The sequence below is a fragment of the Mesocricetus auratus genome, unplaced genomic scaffold (assembly GCF_017639785.1).
Source record: "Mesocricetus auratus isolate SY011 unplaced genomic scaffold, BCM_Maur_2.0 Super-Scaffold_100007, whole genome shotgun sequence".
Lineage (NCBI taxonomy): Eukaryota > Metazoa > Chordata > Mammalia > Rodentia > Cricetidae > Mesocricetus > Mesocricetus auratus.
In genome coordinates, this window is record NW_024429191.1 from 64,493,674 (window position 1) to 64,506,213 (window position 12,540).

The window sequence follows — 12,540 nt, forward strand, 5'->3', positions numbered from 1 at the left end:
GATTCCCAGAAGCCACAGTGGAAACAGAAAAAACTCATGAAAATTAACCTCTGGCTTCTACAAGTGTGCCAACATATACATCCACACACAATACAAAAAAAAAAATTATTTTAAACTGTAAGGTTTTTTTTTTCCTTTTTCTTTTTTGGTTTTTCGAGACAGGGTTTCTCTGTATTGCTTTGGAGGCTGTCCTGGAACTCGCTCTGTAGACCAGGCTGGCCTTGAACTCACAGAGATCCGCCTGCCTCAGCCTCCAGAGTGCTGGGATTAAAGGTGTGCGCTACCAACGCACGGCCTTAAACTGTAAGTTTAAAGCACTATAACAAGCACAAATTCATTTCAGTATAATGACCAATGAAAAAAAAGTAAAAAAATAACTTTGAGGCTAGAAAAATGGTACATCCCAACAACCGTAGGACACAGAAAGCTGAGACAGGGAGAACAGAAGTCTGATGTCATCCTAAGCCAATAGGAGAGCCTCAAAAAAAGAAAAAAAAAAAGGGGTGGGGGGAGACATAAATTTGAGGGATGGAACAAGAAAGACGAAGAATATATCCACTATTTTTCTTAAATTTCCTATGGCAATAAGTTACCATAGTTCCCACATGATACCAATGCCCTGCTGGACATTAAGAACCCCACAGAAGCTGAGAGATGAAATGGCACCCATTACTCTTGCAGAGGATCCAGGTTTGGTCCCCAGCATCTACACTGTGGCTCACAATCAGTAACTCCAGTTCCAAGAAATGCTATGCTGTCTTCTGAACTCTGTAGGCACCTGACACTCATATAGTGCACAGATATATAATCAAGCAAAACATTCATACACATAAAATAAGGCATAAAAATTATTTAAGGATATTAAGAATCCATATATAGATTCCATACACAAAAAAATATTAATGATGATGAATACAGAATACCTGGGTATACTAGTACACACCCTTAACCCCAGCACTCTACAGGCAGAGGCAGGTGGATCTCTCTAAGTCTGAAGCCAGTCTGGTCTCCATAAGTGAGTTCCAGAAGAGCCAGGGCCATGCATGAAGGCCCTTCGTCAAAAAGCCATGAATGAATGAATAAATGAATGAATGAATGAATAAAGAAAGAAAGAAAGCAGGATAGGCATACAGCCAAGAAAATAATAATCACATAAAGACAATTGCCTTTAAAACATGCTTTTGTGAGCTGGACGTGATGGCACAAGCCTTTACTCCCAGCACTGGGAGGCAGAGGCAGAGGCAGGTGGGTATCTGTGAGTTCGAGACCAGCCTGGTACACAAAAGCAAGTTCCAGGACGGCTTCCAAAGTCCCAGGGAAACCCTGTCTCAGAAAACAAAAAACAAAAAACCCCAAAATAAAAAAAAAAAGAACATGCTTTTGTATCATTTCAGTCACCAGGCAGTGGTGGCACATGCCTATCTCAGCACTCAAGAAGCAGGCCAGGCAGATCTCTGTGAATTTCAGGCTAGTGTGGTCTACAGAGTGAGTTCCATGACAGCCAGGGCTACACAGAGAAATCCTGTCTTGGGAAAAAAAATCAATTCAGTCTTTGAAAGAAAAATACAAGTCGAACAGAAATACTAGGGGAACAAATAACCTGTCTGCCTTCTTGCTTATATTTTTTTACTATTCTCTAGATGTAGGTAACAAATCATCAATGCTTCAGGCTGAGAATTTTTTATAAGCACCTTGTTCATAATTGCCAACAGTTCACTAAGCACAAGCCTCAATCGACGAGGTGAATCACTGTGTTCAAATTCTAGTGTTAGTCCATGCTGAAGCTGTGATACCAGGATGCTCTCTCCACTGCCTCCTCCAAGCTTATGCCTAGTAAAGTCCAAACATGGAAAACAAGTTACAACACTGGTATGGCAATCAGTACCTGTTACAGCAATAATGTACTCACTGGAAATGTTTCCATTTCCTCTGAAATACTTAGTTTGTCTATGTATTCCAAGCGCTCACAAACTGTAACTAACAATGGCCACTGACTTTTGTAACAATAGCTTACTAACAGATACACGATGGGTCAGAAAGGAATTAACACCAGCTCTGTCTCAGAGAATAAGGTGTAATCTTAAAAAGCTCAGTGATTCCAGTAAAACCTTCCACCCTAGATGTTATCCTACTCACTTCCCACTAAGGGTAACTGAAAGAGTAACTGACATTTGATAACACAGAGAGCTCTTACAATTTTCACTATAAGCAGAACAGACCTCTAAAATGTACTCCGAATTAAAGCTCTCACTCTCTATTTTCTGGAGCTCTGACAACTCTGAACAACATGTGATTACCTCCTTTGGAATATCAAGTACATCCATCCAAGTGACCCAGAGCACAACTTTACCTAAGCTGCTGCTCTTTGCTGGCGTCTTGTTCTAAGGCATGAAAGTCCACAGACAGCAGTGCAACAATGGAGTTGACAGCTTCCACTCCAGACAGAAGGCGAAGAATAAGTTTCTTATCCTGAGCCCAGCTCTGACTCTGATCAGCAGGAGCACAAAGTGCCATCCTCACCAAGCAGGGCAAGAGAAGTCTTAGTTCCGGATCACTTAACGACGCCAATCGAACAACGTCAACCTTCTGCATGGCTTCAAATGCAAAAGGGCTGACAAACTGAAGGCTTGTACACTCAGTCATCGTCACTCTTGATCCTAATGAGCTAAAAAACACAACAGCAAAATGAAATCAAGCATCTAATTCCCACATGTATAAAACCCCTTCTTTTAAAAAAATCTGAAAAGGTAGCCAGGCAGTGGTGGCACACACCTTTAATCCCAGCACTTGGGAGCACTTGGGAGGCAGAGGGAGGCAGATCTCTGTAAGTTCAAGGTCAGCCTGATCCACAAAGTGAGTTCCAGGCCAGCTAGGGCTGTTATGAGGTCAAACCCTGTCTCTAAATAAATAAACAAAAATAAAAGGTGTGCTGGATATTTAGTAGGTCCCTGTGTTGACAATGTTGCTGGCACAATTAAAGACCAGGTTTCTCTGTCTGCTTACGTTTCTATTGATAGCTGGAAAATGAGAAGAAAAACTGCTTATTAATGTCTCTTCCAAACTTAGGGATCCTTTGCCCTAACACTACAGCATGAGCTCCACAGAATGGTAGTATTACCACTTGGAAGGAAAATTCCAGACTGAACCCTTCTATACTAAACACCAGTTCAAGTGCAACACTTTCCTCACTATGCTGGTTTGATGAGCTCCATGAAATACGGAGAGAAAATGAATGGCCGTAGCTGAGGGATGAAGAGAGTATCACTTGGACACCTGTGGATCTTGGATAATTTTTAAAAGGCAGCAAAAAGAGAGCAGACACTGAACAGATAGCAGAAGCCACCCCCGTCTTAAGACCCACTCACTAACAGAGCGGGGGTTAAAGAGTCGTGGGCATAAATGTTGCTCTGTTTTCAACTGTAAGCTCTGGTATTTAACAGTAGTAGAGTGAGCTCGAGGCAGAGGTGACAAGACCTGTGTGCTCTGCCCTGTAGCAATGAGAACCGAGTGCCCCGGGCTGAGAAGATTCAGGCGGACTTCAGACAAAGAGGCACTTGGGCCCGAGAAGCCGACGCTTCATACCTTAAGATCTACCCTCCAGCCTCAAGGGACCCACTCGGATTCCGAGTCCGAGCGCCGGACGAGGCAGAAATCGAGAGCGCAGTCCAAAGTTGGGCCTAGGCGATTATCCGGATCCCCAAAGCCCGGCTGTGCCCTGGGTCGACTCGGGCACCAAGAATTCGGACGCTGGAACCAACCGGGTCGTCGAAAGAGCGGGGTTAGAATGGGGACACTGCAGGGGAGGGGGCAGAATCAGCTGGGAAAGAGAGAAAAGCAGAGAAGACTTATTTCAACCAGCACCCTGCACCTCCATTCATCGCCAGGGTCTGGCCCGCGCCGGCCACCGTACAGTACTAAGAGGACGTAGGCGGTGATAGAAAAACCAGCTTGAGGCGCAGGGGCTGCATTGCGCGTGCGCGAGACCGCCCCTTCCTCCTTCAGTGTCCTCCGTGCTTCCGAATATGTGGAGTGTAAACTTGGATTTCTTCCTCTCCCAGGGCATTCCGCTTGGGACCTGTCAGATGAGTCTCAACGTCAGAGCTAAATTCCCCCACTGGGATTATCGCGACATTTAAAAGACAATAATGTATGTGAAAAGAAATAGTAAAAGTCTCTTCGTTCCCCTCCGAAACTTGCCTAATGGAACTCGGCTGTAGCCTCCTTTAAACCCCTGCCATGCCATCTCCGCACCAAAGTTCTAGAATCCCAGGACCTGTGTACAGGAGAATTTTAAAAGTAATGTGATGCAAGCCTACACACTAATGGCCAAAGTGTAATATCTTGCTTAGGGGCTTTGCACTGGCTACTATTGTGATGTGTACCCCACATTACAAGAGCATGCCACCACTCCGGGCTTGCACTCGGGATTTGCTTTTCAGACATGCTCTCTGTAGTCCTGGTTAGCCTGAAGATTATGTGGGTAAGGCTGACCTGCAACTTGTCACGATGCGGGTCTCCTAAATGCTGGTGTTAGAGTATCCATGTCGTTCTCGATTTTTTAGGCTACAAAAATTATTTTCAGGAGTGGATTTTAGGAATTCACTGGAATCTTCTCAAAATTATATTTGGCACTTCCCGGAACAAAGTCAAAAACTTTAATCAGTTTCTAAAAAGAAGTCTCACCGTCTTTAAAATCGCAAGTCTATATATCAAATGTTTCTGGGAGATGGAGCCTCACTCAGGCCCGTCAGGAACTCCTACATTTTGGAATACAGATTATGCCACCTTGACCAGCTGATGTTACTTGTTCCTGGTTCATCCAAGGTGTATGTTACCTTCTCTTTCAAGTAATGTGACAGGGATAAGAAACCAAAAAAAAAAAAAAAAAAAGCCGGGCGTTGGTGGCGCACACCTTTAATCCCAGCACTCGGGAGGCAGAGGCAGGCAGATCTCTGTGAGTTCGGGACCAGCCTGATCTACAAGACCTAGTTCCAGATCAGCTTCCCAAGCTACACAGAGAAACCCTGTCTCAAAAAGCAAAAACAGAAAAAAACATATATATACATACCCACAAAGAGACATGTAGTGACATTTGTGTATGTGTTTGCATGTAAACATCAGAAAATAACTTAAGGAAGTTGGTTTTCTCCTTCCCCCATTTGTGTCCTGGGGCTTAAATTCAGGACATAAGACTCAGCAACCAACCATCTTGCATCCACCTAAAGTATTTTATAAAGACTGATGCTCTTCAGAGGACCTGAGTTCAGCTCCCAGCACCTACATATGGTGTTTCCCAGCCACCTTTAACTCCAGGTCCAAGGGATCTGATAACTCTCTTATGGCCTCTACAGGGCAAATATTGTGCTCTCTCTCTCTCTCTCTCTCTCTCTCTCTCTCTCTCTCTCTCTCTCTCTCTCTCTCTCTCTCTCTCTCTCTCTCACACACACACACACACACCATTTTTTTAACGTATTTCTAGAGCTGGGGAGATGGGTAAGGGGTTAAAAGCACTGGCTGGTCTTCCAGAGGATTTGGGTTTGGTTCCAGAGCCCACAGGAAGCTGACAGCAGTCTGTAACTCCATTTCCAGAAGATCCAATGTCCTCTTCTGGCCTCAATAGGCACTGACAACATGTAGTACACAGACAAAACGAGCAGGCAAACCATCTATACTCATAAATGAACATTAAAACCCAAAAAAAGAATAGAGCATCACTCAATTGAATATTTGTAAAAAATTTAAAACTATTTCTAAGGCTTTGATAAAGGGATAATCTCTGAAAAATAACCTCAACTCTCAGGGTAATCAGAAAAGGAACAAAAGAACTAAGATGAGATGTGGTGTTTTTCAAATTTTTCCAAATGATTAAGAGTAATGTCTTTAGTACTGTGACCCAAAACATATGCAATTATCTGTAACATATAAGTTTATATATCATATAAACGTTTATGCCATAGACACGTTTGATTTAATATGGTAACAAATGTTTTATCAAATGTACATAGTACTTGCTATATATCCTATTACTGGGAAGGTGACAGTGAGACAGGATCTATCTATATACAAAGACTAAGCACTCAGGATCCTCTTATCTCAGATTCCCAGTTCTTGGAATTACAGATGTGCACCATCAGTCCCAATTCTACATCCTTTTTTAAATTTTGGCTAGACATTATATAATTGAAAGCAATTTCACAGGTGTTAATGGGTTACAAACTATACAATTACTGGCCTGGCATGATGGTGTGTGCCTTTAATTGAAAACATTCAAGAGGAAGAAGCAGGTGGGTCTCTGAGTTTGAGACCAGCCACATAAGAGACACTGGAGAAAAGGGGGAGGGAATATAGAAAGAAGACAATTTGGAATCTCAGCACATAAGAGGCTGAAGCAAAAGATTATAAGTTGGAGGTTAGCCTGAGCTACATAGTCATTAAGGGAAAAAAAATAAATAGGAAGCAAAGACTGAGCAATTAAGCAATTTAACCTTCCTCAGTAATCTTTTCACAGAAAAGGGGAAAGAAGATGCAAGCACTGGTTTGAGGGACTAATGAGAGGAGGATAGTCAGGAACAAGGTGATCCAACTCTAATTGTCCATGAGTTCATGGTCACTAACACATACGTAACATGCAGATATAGCATCTCCACCTCAAGCAACAAATCAGAAAATTAACCCAGTTTGAATGACCCAGACAGAGGTGAGTGCCAAAACTTAGCTATCTCGGTGTCCCCTTTACTTCATTATCCTTCCAGTAACTATGAGCACAGGAACTCCCCCCCCCCCCACACACACCCCAGACAGGGTTTCTCAGTTTAGCTTTGTAGACCAGGCTAGCCTCAAACTCTGCTTCCCGAGTGCACAGTTGGAATTCTTAAGGCAGAAATGTAGAGGCCATGGAAAAGTGCATACTCTCTCTCTTAATTTGCTTGGTAAAAATCCTTCAAATCAGGGACACATTGTTTGCCAATCAAACTATTTGAATAATCATTCAGAATTTGGCAACCTGACTGAAAAAAAAACACTTAGCCATGAACTTTGGAGTTTTTTGTGTTTTGTTTTGTTTTGGGGTTTTTTTGAGACAGGGTTTCTCTGTGGCTTTGGAGGCTGTCCTGGAACTAGCTCTGGTAAACCAGGCTGGTCTCAAACTCACAGAGATCCTCCTCCAGAGGGCTGAGATTAAAGGCATGCACCACCAATGCCCAACTGATTTTTGAGTTTTAATCCTGTCTCCTTAGTTTAACTCAGTTCTAAGCTTTTACAAATACCTTGTAACTCAGATGTTTAACTAGACAGATTATATTCACAAATAGTAAATAATCCTTTAAAGTAGCAACTAAGTCTAGTTGTTTCTACATTACACTTTTGATTATCACAGGACAATCTCACAAGTTGGAAGAAACAAACTTTTTTTTTTTGGTTTATCGAGACAGGGTTTCTCTGTGGCTTTGGAGGCTGTCCTGGAACTAGCTCTTGTAAACCAGGCTGGCCTCGAACTCACAGAGATCCGCCTGCCTCTGCCTCCCAAGTGCTGGGATTAAAGGCGTAAACCACCAACGCCCGGCTTCAAAACAAACTTTTAATGATTGTCATACAAAGTCCATTGTCACGTCCAACCACAAAGGTATTTTGTCAGCTTTGTGATGACATCTTTTTCAAATGTTAACTTCAGGGATGCTTTATAATCAGTAGCGATGGTTTACTTGATAATATTTTTCTTTAGCTGTACTCAAACCTGTTGTAATTACTGACGGCTTGGTTGAGGTGAAACATTGTTACTTCAAAAGACTTTCCAGAAAAAGCAATCATTCTTTTGATTGGCTGACTGGGATTTGCCTTCTCTCTCTACACCTGGAAAAATGAACAAACAAAAACTTCCACTTCTACATTTTCAGGTATAGCAGGTGCTTTTATGCATAAGTGAGCTTAAAGAAATTAAAGGCCAAACTAAAGAAGTGTCAGTACTCTTGGGAAATACAAGGTCTTAGCATTTTTCTCAATGGGGAACTCAAGAAGTGGGAACTGGAGGACAGAGGTCAAGGTCACCTGGGACTATGGAGCAAGAATGTCTCAAAAACAATAAAAATCCCCACCCTTCTGTATGCATGTCCATTCCTATACGCTGTCCGTTTATCGACACCCCCAAACAGTTTGTGTGCTATTTGTTTCTGGTACCTACTTTGTAAAATCTTTAAAAGCTGTTTAGATTGATTTAATTTTATGTGTATGATTGTTTTGCTTAAAACCTTAAAAACAAGGTAAGCACCAACTTCCAATCTTTCATTATTTTGCAGTTTTCCCCAGATTTCTTGGACCCTGTGTGTCCACCACCCAGGAAGAGATCAAGTAAATCATGGGCTGTCCCAGGTTTGATTTCCACTGGGTGTTGTTTTACATGTTTTTCATGCTGATCTTTTTACTGGACTAAGTGAAGGAATAAAGGAGGGAGAGCTGGATTGGTACTTTTATTCCCTACCATTATTACTAAGATCTAAAAGTCATTTTGATGCCTTTAACACCTATTTCTTACAAGCTTTGGACTTTCAAAATAAGAATTCCAAGTAACTACAATAACATCATTTATAGGCAAAACTCACATTTTCACTAAGTCTTGGGTTTATTATAAAAGGTTCGAAGTATTCAAGAATAATTAAATGCCTTACTACAATATTAAGAGATGCTGGGTTTCGACCACAGCATGGTTAAAAAAATATACCCCATTTCATCCCTCGTGAAAGTTTTTGGTGGAGATAAATAGTCATATAAGTACAAACTGGAAAGCAGAGTAGAGGATACACACAGAATGTCATAAGAGTGTATTTCAAGGGAACTTGATCTGTGTTGTATGTGGATATGAACGCAGATGCTAAAAAGGCTAGGAGGGAAAACTGAGGATCTCCTTTGTGAAGTTACAGAAGCAAACAGGGCTTAATATTAGTTTTCTTTCTCACAGCAAGATGCCAATAAAGGGTTTTTGATCACTAAAACTACTCCAAGAGAAGATAGACAAAGTTAAGATTATACTGCAAAACAGGCAGTGAGGGCACTCTACTTTAATCCAAGCAATCTATGAGTTCAAAATCAGTTTGGTCTACAGAGTAAGTTCTAAGACAGCCAACGACAGCTAAGGCTACACAGAGAAACCCATCTTGAAAAGACCACAAATGTCTATTGCAGGCAGTTATGGTAGTGCGTGTTTGTAGGCTTACCACTTACTAGACTGAGGAAAGGCTATGGTGTTCTCAAGGTCAGCATGGGTTGCAACAAGAGATTGAGACTGTGTTTCAAAATAAGTATATTTTAGTGGCCAACCCAGATAAAGTAGTTTTATACTTAATATTTGATATGGCATTGAAAACGACGAATTTACAGATGCAGTAATCCACAACTAACCATTGGGTCAAGTTCCTGGAGTACAATCAAGGTGAGGGAGAAGTGATAATATGAACAAGGGAGGCAAGCTCATGACAGGGAAACCCACAGAATCAGCTGACCTGTGCTGGTGAGAGATCCAGTCTAACTGGAGAACCTACACCGAACTAGACTCCCTGAATATAGGTGACAATGGTGCAGCAGGGACAATATATGAGGCCACTGGCAGTGGGCCCAAGATCTAACTCTAATGCACAAACTTACTGGAGCCCATTATATAGGGATAGAGATACCTTGCTCAATCTAGACACTGGGAAGGGAATGAGGAAGAGGAGGTGCCTTGGTCCTGCCTCAACCAGATAGTGGGGCAGACTTAGTAGGGAAGGCTGTACCCTCTCCAAGGAGCAGATGGAAAGTGGAGTGAAGGAAGTGAGGGAATCAAGACTAAAAGAGGGAGCCAGGCATTGGTGATGCACGCCTTTAATCCCAGCATTCGGGAGGCAGAGGCAAGCGGATCTCTGTTGAGTTCAAGGCCAGCCTGGTCTACACAGCGAGTTCCAGGACAGCCTCCAAAGCAATACAGAGAAACCCTGTCGAGAGAGAGAGAGAGAGAGAGAGAGAGAGAGAGAGAGAGAGAGAGAGAGAGAGGGAGGGAGGGAGGGAGGGAGGGAGGGAGGGAGGGAGGGAGGGAGGGAGGGAGGGACGGAGGGAGGGAGGGACGGAGGGAGGGAGGGACGGAGGGAAGGAGGGACGGAGGGAAGGAGGGACGGAGGGAGGGATAGAGAGGGGGAGGGAGGGAGAACTGGGATTGGGATATAAAAAATAAATTAATAAATTTCAAAAGGGAAAAGAGGGCTAATTTATACTAAAGTCAGGCCAAAAGATAAGCATTTGATAATCAATGCATAGGCCATTAATTACCACCATTATCATTACTATTATTTGGGATTTAGTTTTCTAGGCTAGGTCTTGCCATTTAGCTCAGGCAGTCCTCAAAGCCAATACCCAACTTAGCTTAAGTAGTCACAAGCCCCAGATTTTTATTTGCTCATTTTGTTTTTGTTTTTTCAGACAGGGTTTCTCTCTGCAGCTTTGGTGCCTGTCCAGGAACTCACTTTGTAGATCAGGCTGGCCTCAAACTCATAGAAATCCTCCTGCCTCTGCCTCCCAAATGCTGAGATTAAAGGCATGCACTACCACCACCAAGCTATTATATTTGCCCCCCCCCCTTTTTCTTCTGAGACAATCTTGCTACATGGCCCAGACTAGACTCAAATTGCCAACCTCTTGCCTTCAATTTCTGAATGCTAGGATTACAGACCTGCATCACCATGTCCGTGTAACCAAGTAGTAACTGGCTACAAGGAAGAGATTTTTTAAAAGATGATCTATACAACCTGACAGATGGTAGTCTCATTCAATGACAAAAAAACCACTATGAGAACCAGATGGATTTTGCAGATAATTCAAGTTATAAAGACATGAATTTTGTCAGAACAAAAAGAATTGAAGAGCGAAGGCCTATACTATACTCATTCTGAACACGTCTCTAAACACTATAGGCTTTGAGAGCTGTTTAAATTACCTTTTTCCCCTTTCTGTATAGAACATAGGAGCAAAATAAGTAAGTCTTTGGTTTTTACCTATATAAAAAGCCATTCTTTAATACAGTTCTATTGGGCCAATCTTGGAAACAAAAATCACAAAACACTACTAAAAAAAAATCTCCTTCTGGGCTGAAGAGATGGCTCAGTCAGGAAAGTACCTGCCATACAAGCATGAAGACCCTGAAGTTGGACCCTGAAGCTCATATAAAAATGCCACCAGGTGTAACAGTGAACAATTTACCAGCACTGAGGAGGCAGAGACAGGCAGAAGACTCACAGGATTGCTATGAGCACCAGGTCCCAGAGAGAGAATGCACCTCAATCAAAACTGTGGACAGAGAGCACCTTAGAAACAAGCAAGGTAGTGCTATGAATCCCACACACATGTATTAGCCTGAACACACCCATACACACGTAACAACAAATTCACTTTCTTTTTTCTCATATGGAATTTTTGTTTATACCTATAGGCAAGAGTTATTTAATCTTTGGTACAAGATTGGTAGCATCCCACATTATAAACAGGAACACACCAAACACTGGGAGAGTAATAGTATAAATACTGCCTCAGTAATACACACATGAGATAGTCTTTAAATAATAATAGTAAAAAAATGAACTTTCATCATGAGCTAAAAAACTTTTCTTCTTACATTGATAAAAGCAATCAAAAAAAGCCAGGTGGTGTTGGCACCAAACGAAAGCTTTTAGAAATCTTTTTTGTTCTGTAGACCATGCTGGCCTAGAAAGAATAGAAATCCACCTGTCTCTGCTTCCCAAGTGCTGGGATAAAAGGCATGAACCACCATTGCCCACCACAACTGGTTAGTTAACCTATGTCAGTAGTCCTAGTATTTTGGAGGGAGACAGGAGGGACAGGAGTTCAGGATGACCCCTGTATACATAGCAAGTTCAAAGCCAGCATGGGCTACATGAAACCCATTCAAAAAATCTGAAACAAAGATAAATAAAATACTGAATGGAAAAAAATTGCCAGAATCTTATATTTACTTAGCAGTGAATGACTATATTAATATTCCAAACAGAAAAATTATTTAGTTTGCCTCACCAATTTAACAAATACATTTGTGGATATAAACAGTGTGCTACTGATACAAAAGGCCTAGACAACTTCCATTAGTAAGTTATCTGATCCTTGAAAATGTTCGCTATCTTGTGAAGAACTCTGACAGGAAAATTTTCAAAAGAACAAACTACGGATTGTTCAAGTTCAGTCTCGGTTTATAACAGTCTCATGAATCACTGTTTGCTAGGGTGAACAACAGAGGTGCTCTCAACATCTAGGATCACTAGTAAGTACCCATAACATGCATACAGGAAATGAAAGAAAATGATTATTTCCTAAGGCAAACTGCCCAATGGTTATTCTGAGACATTGTTGCCATTGTTAGGAGATTAAGCCCCCAGTCTTGCAAACATTAGGTAAGCGCTCTACCAATGAGGTATAACTTACAGTCCCCAAACACTGGTTTTGAGTGACTCAGAGGACAACTATGAGATGGAATAATTTGAGGTACAAAGTATCAATTCCATTCACCTTCAT

At 41.9% G+C, this 12,540-nt stretch overlaps 1 protein-coding gene across 1 annotated transcript in view; it reads right to left on the reverse strand.

Annotated features, from left to right (window-relative positions):
- Window positions 1-3,720, reverse strand: part of Ints2 (integrator complex subunit 2) — a 49,218-nt gene extending 45,498 nt beyond the window's left edge. The window contains exons 1-3 of the mRNA XM_013118389.3: window positions 3,583-3,720; window positions 2,351-2,665; window positions 1,692-1,830 (exon numbers count right to left, since the gene is read on the reverse strand). Of these exons, the coding sequence (XP_012973843.1) occupies window positions 1,692-1,830; window positions 2,351-2,643 (432 nt within the window). The 5' untranslated portion in view covers window positions 2,644-2,665; window positions 3,583-3,720. The remainder of the gene's footprint in view (window positions 1-1,691; window positions 1,831-2,350; window positions 2,666-3,582) is intronic.
- Window positions 3,721-12,540: the final 8,820 nt, after the last annotated feature.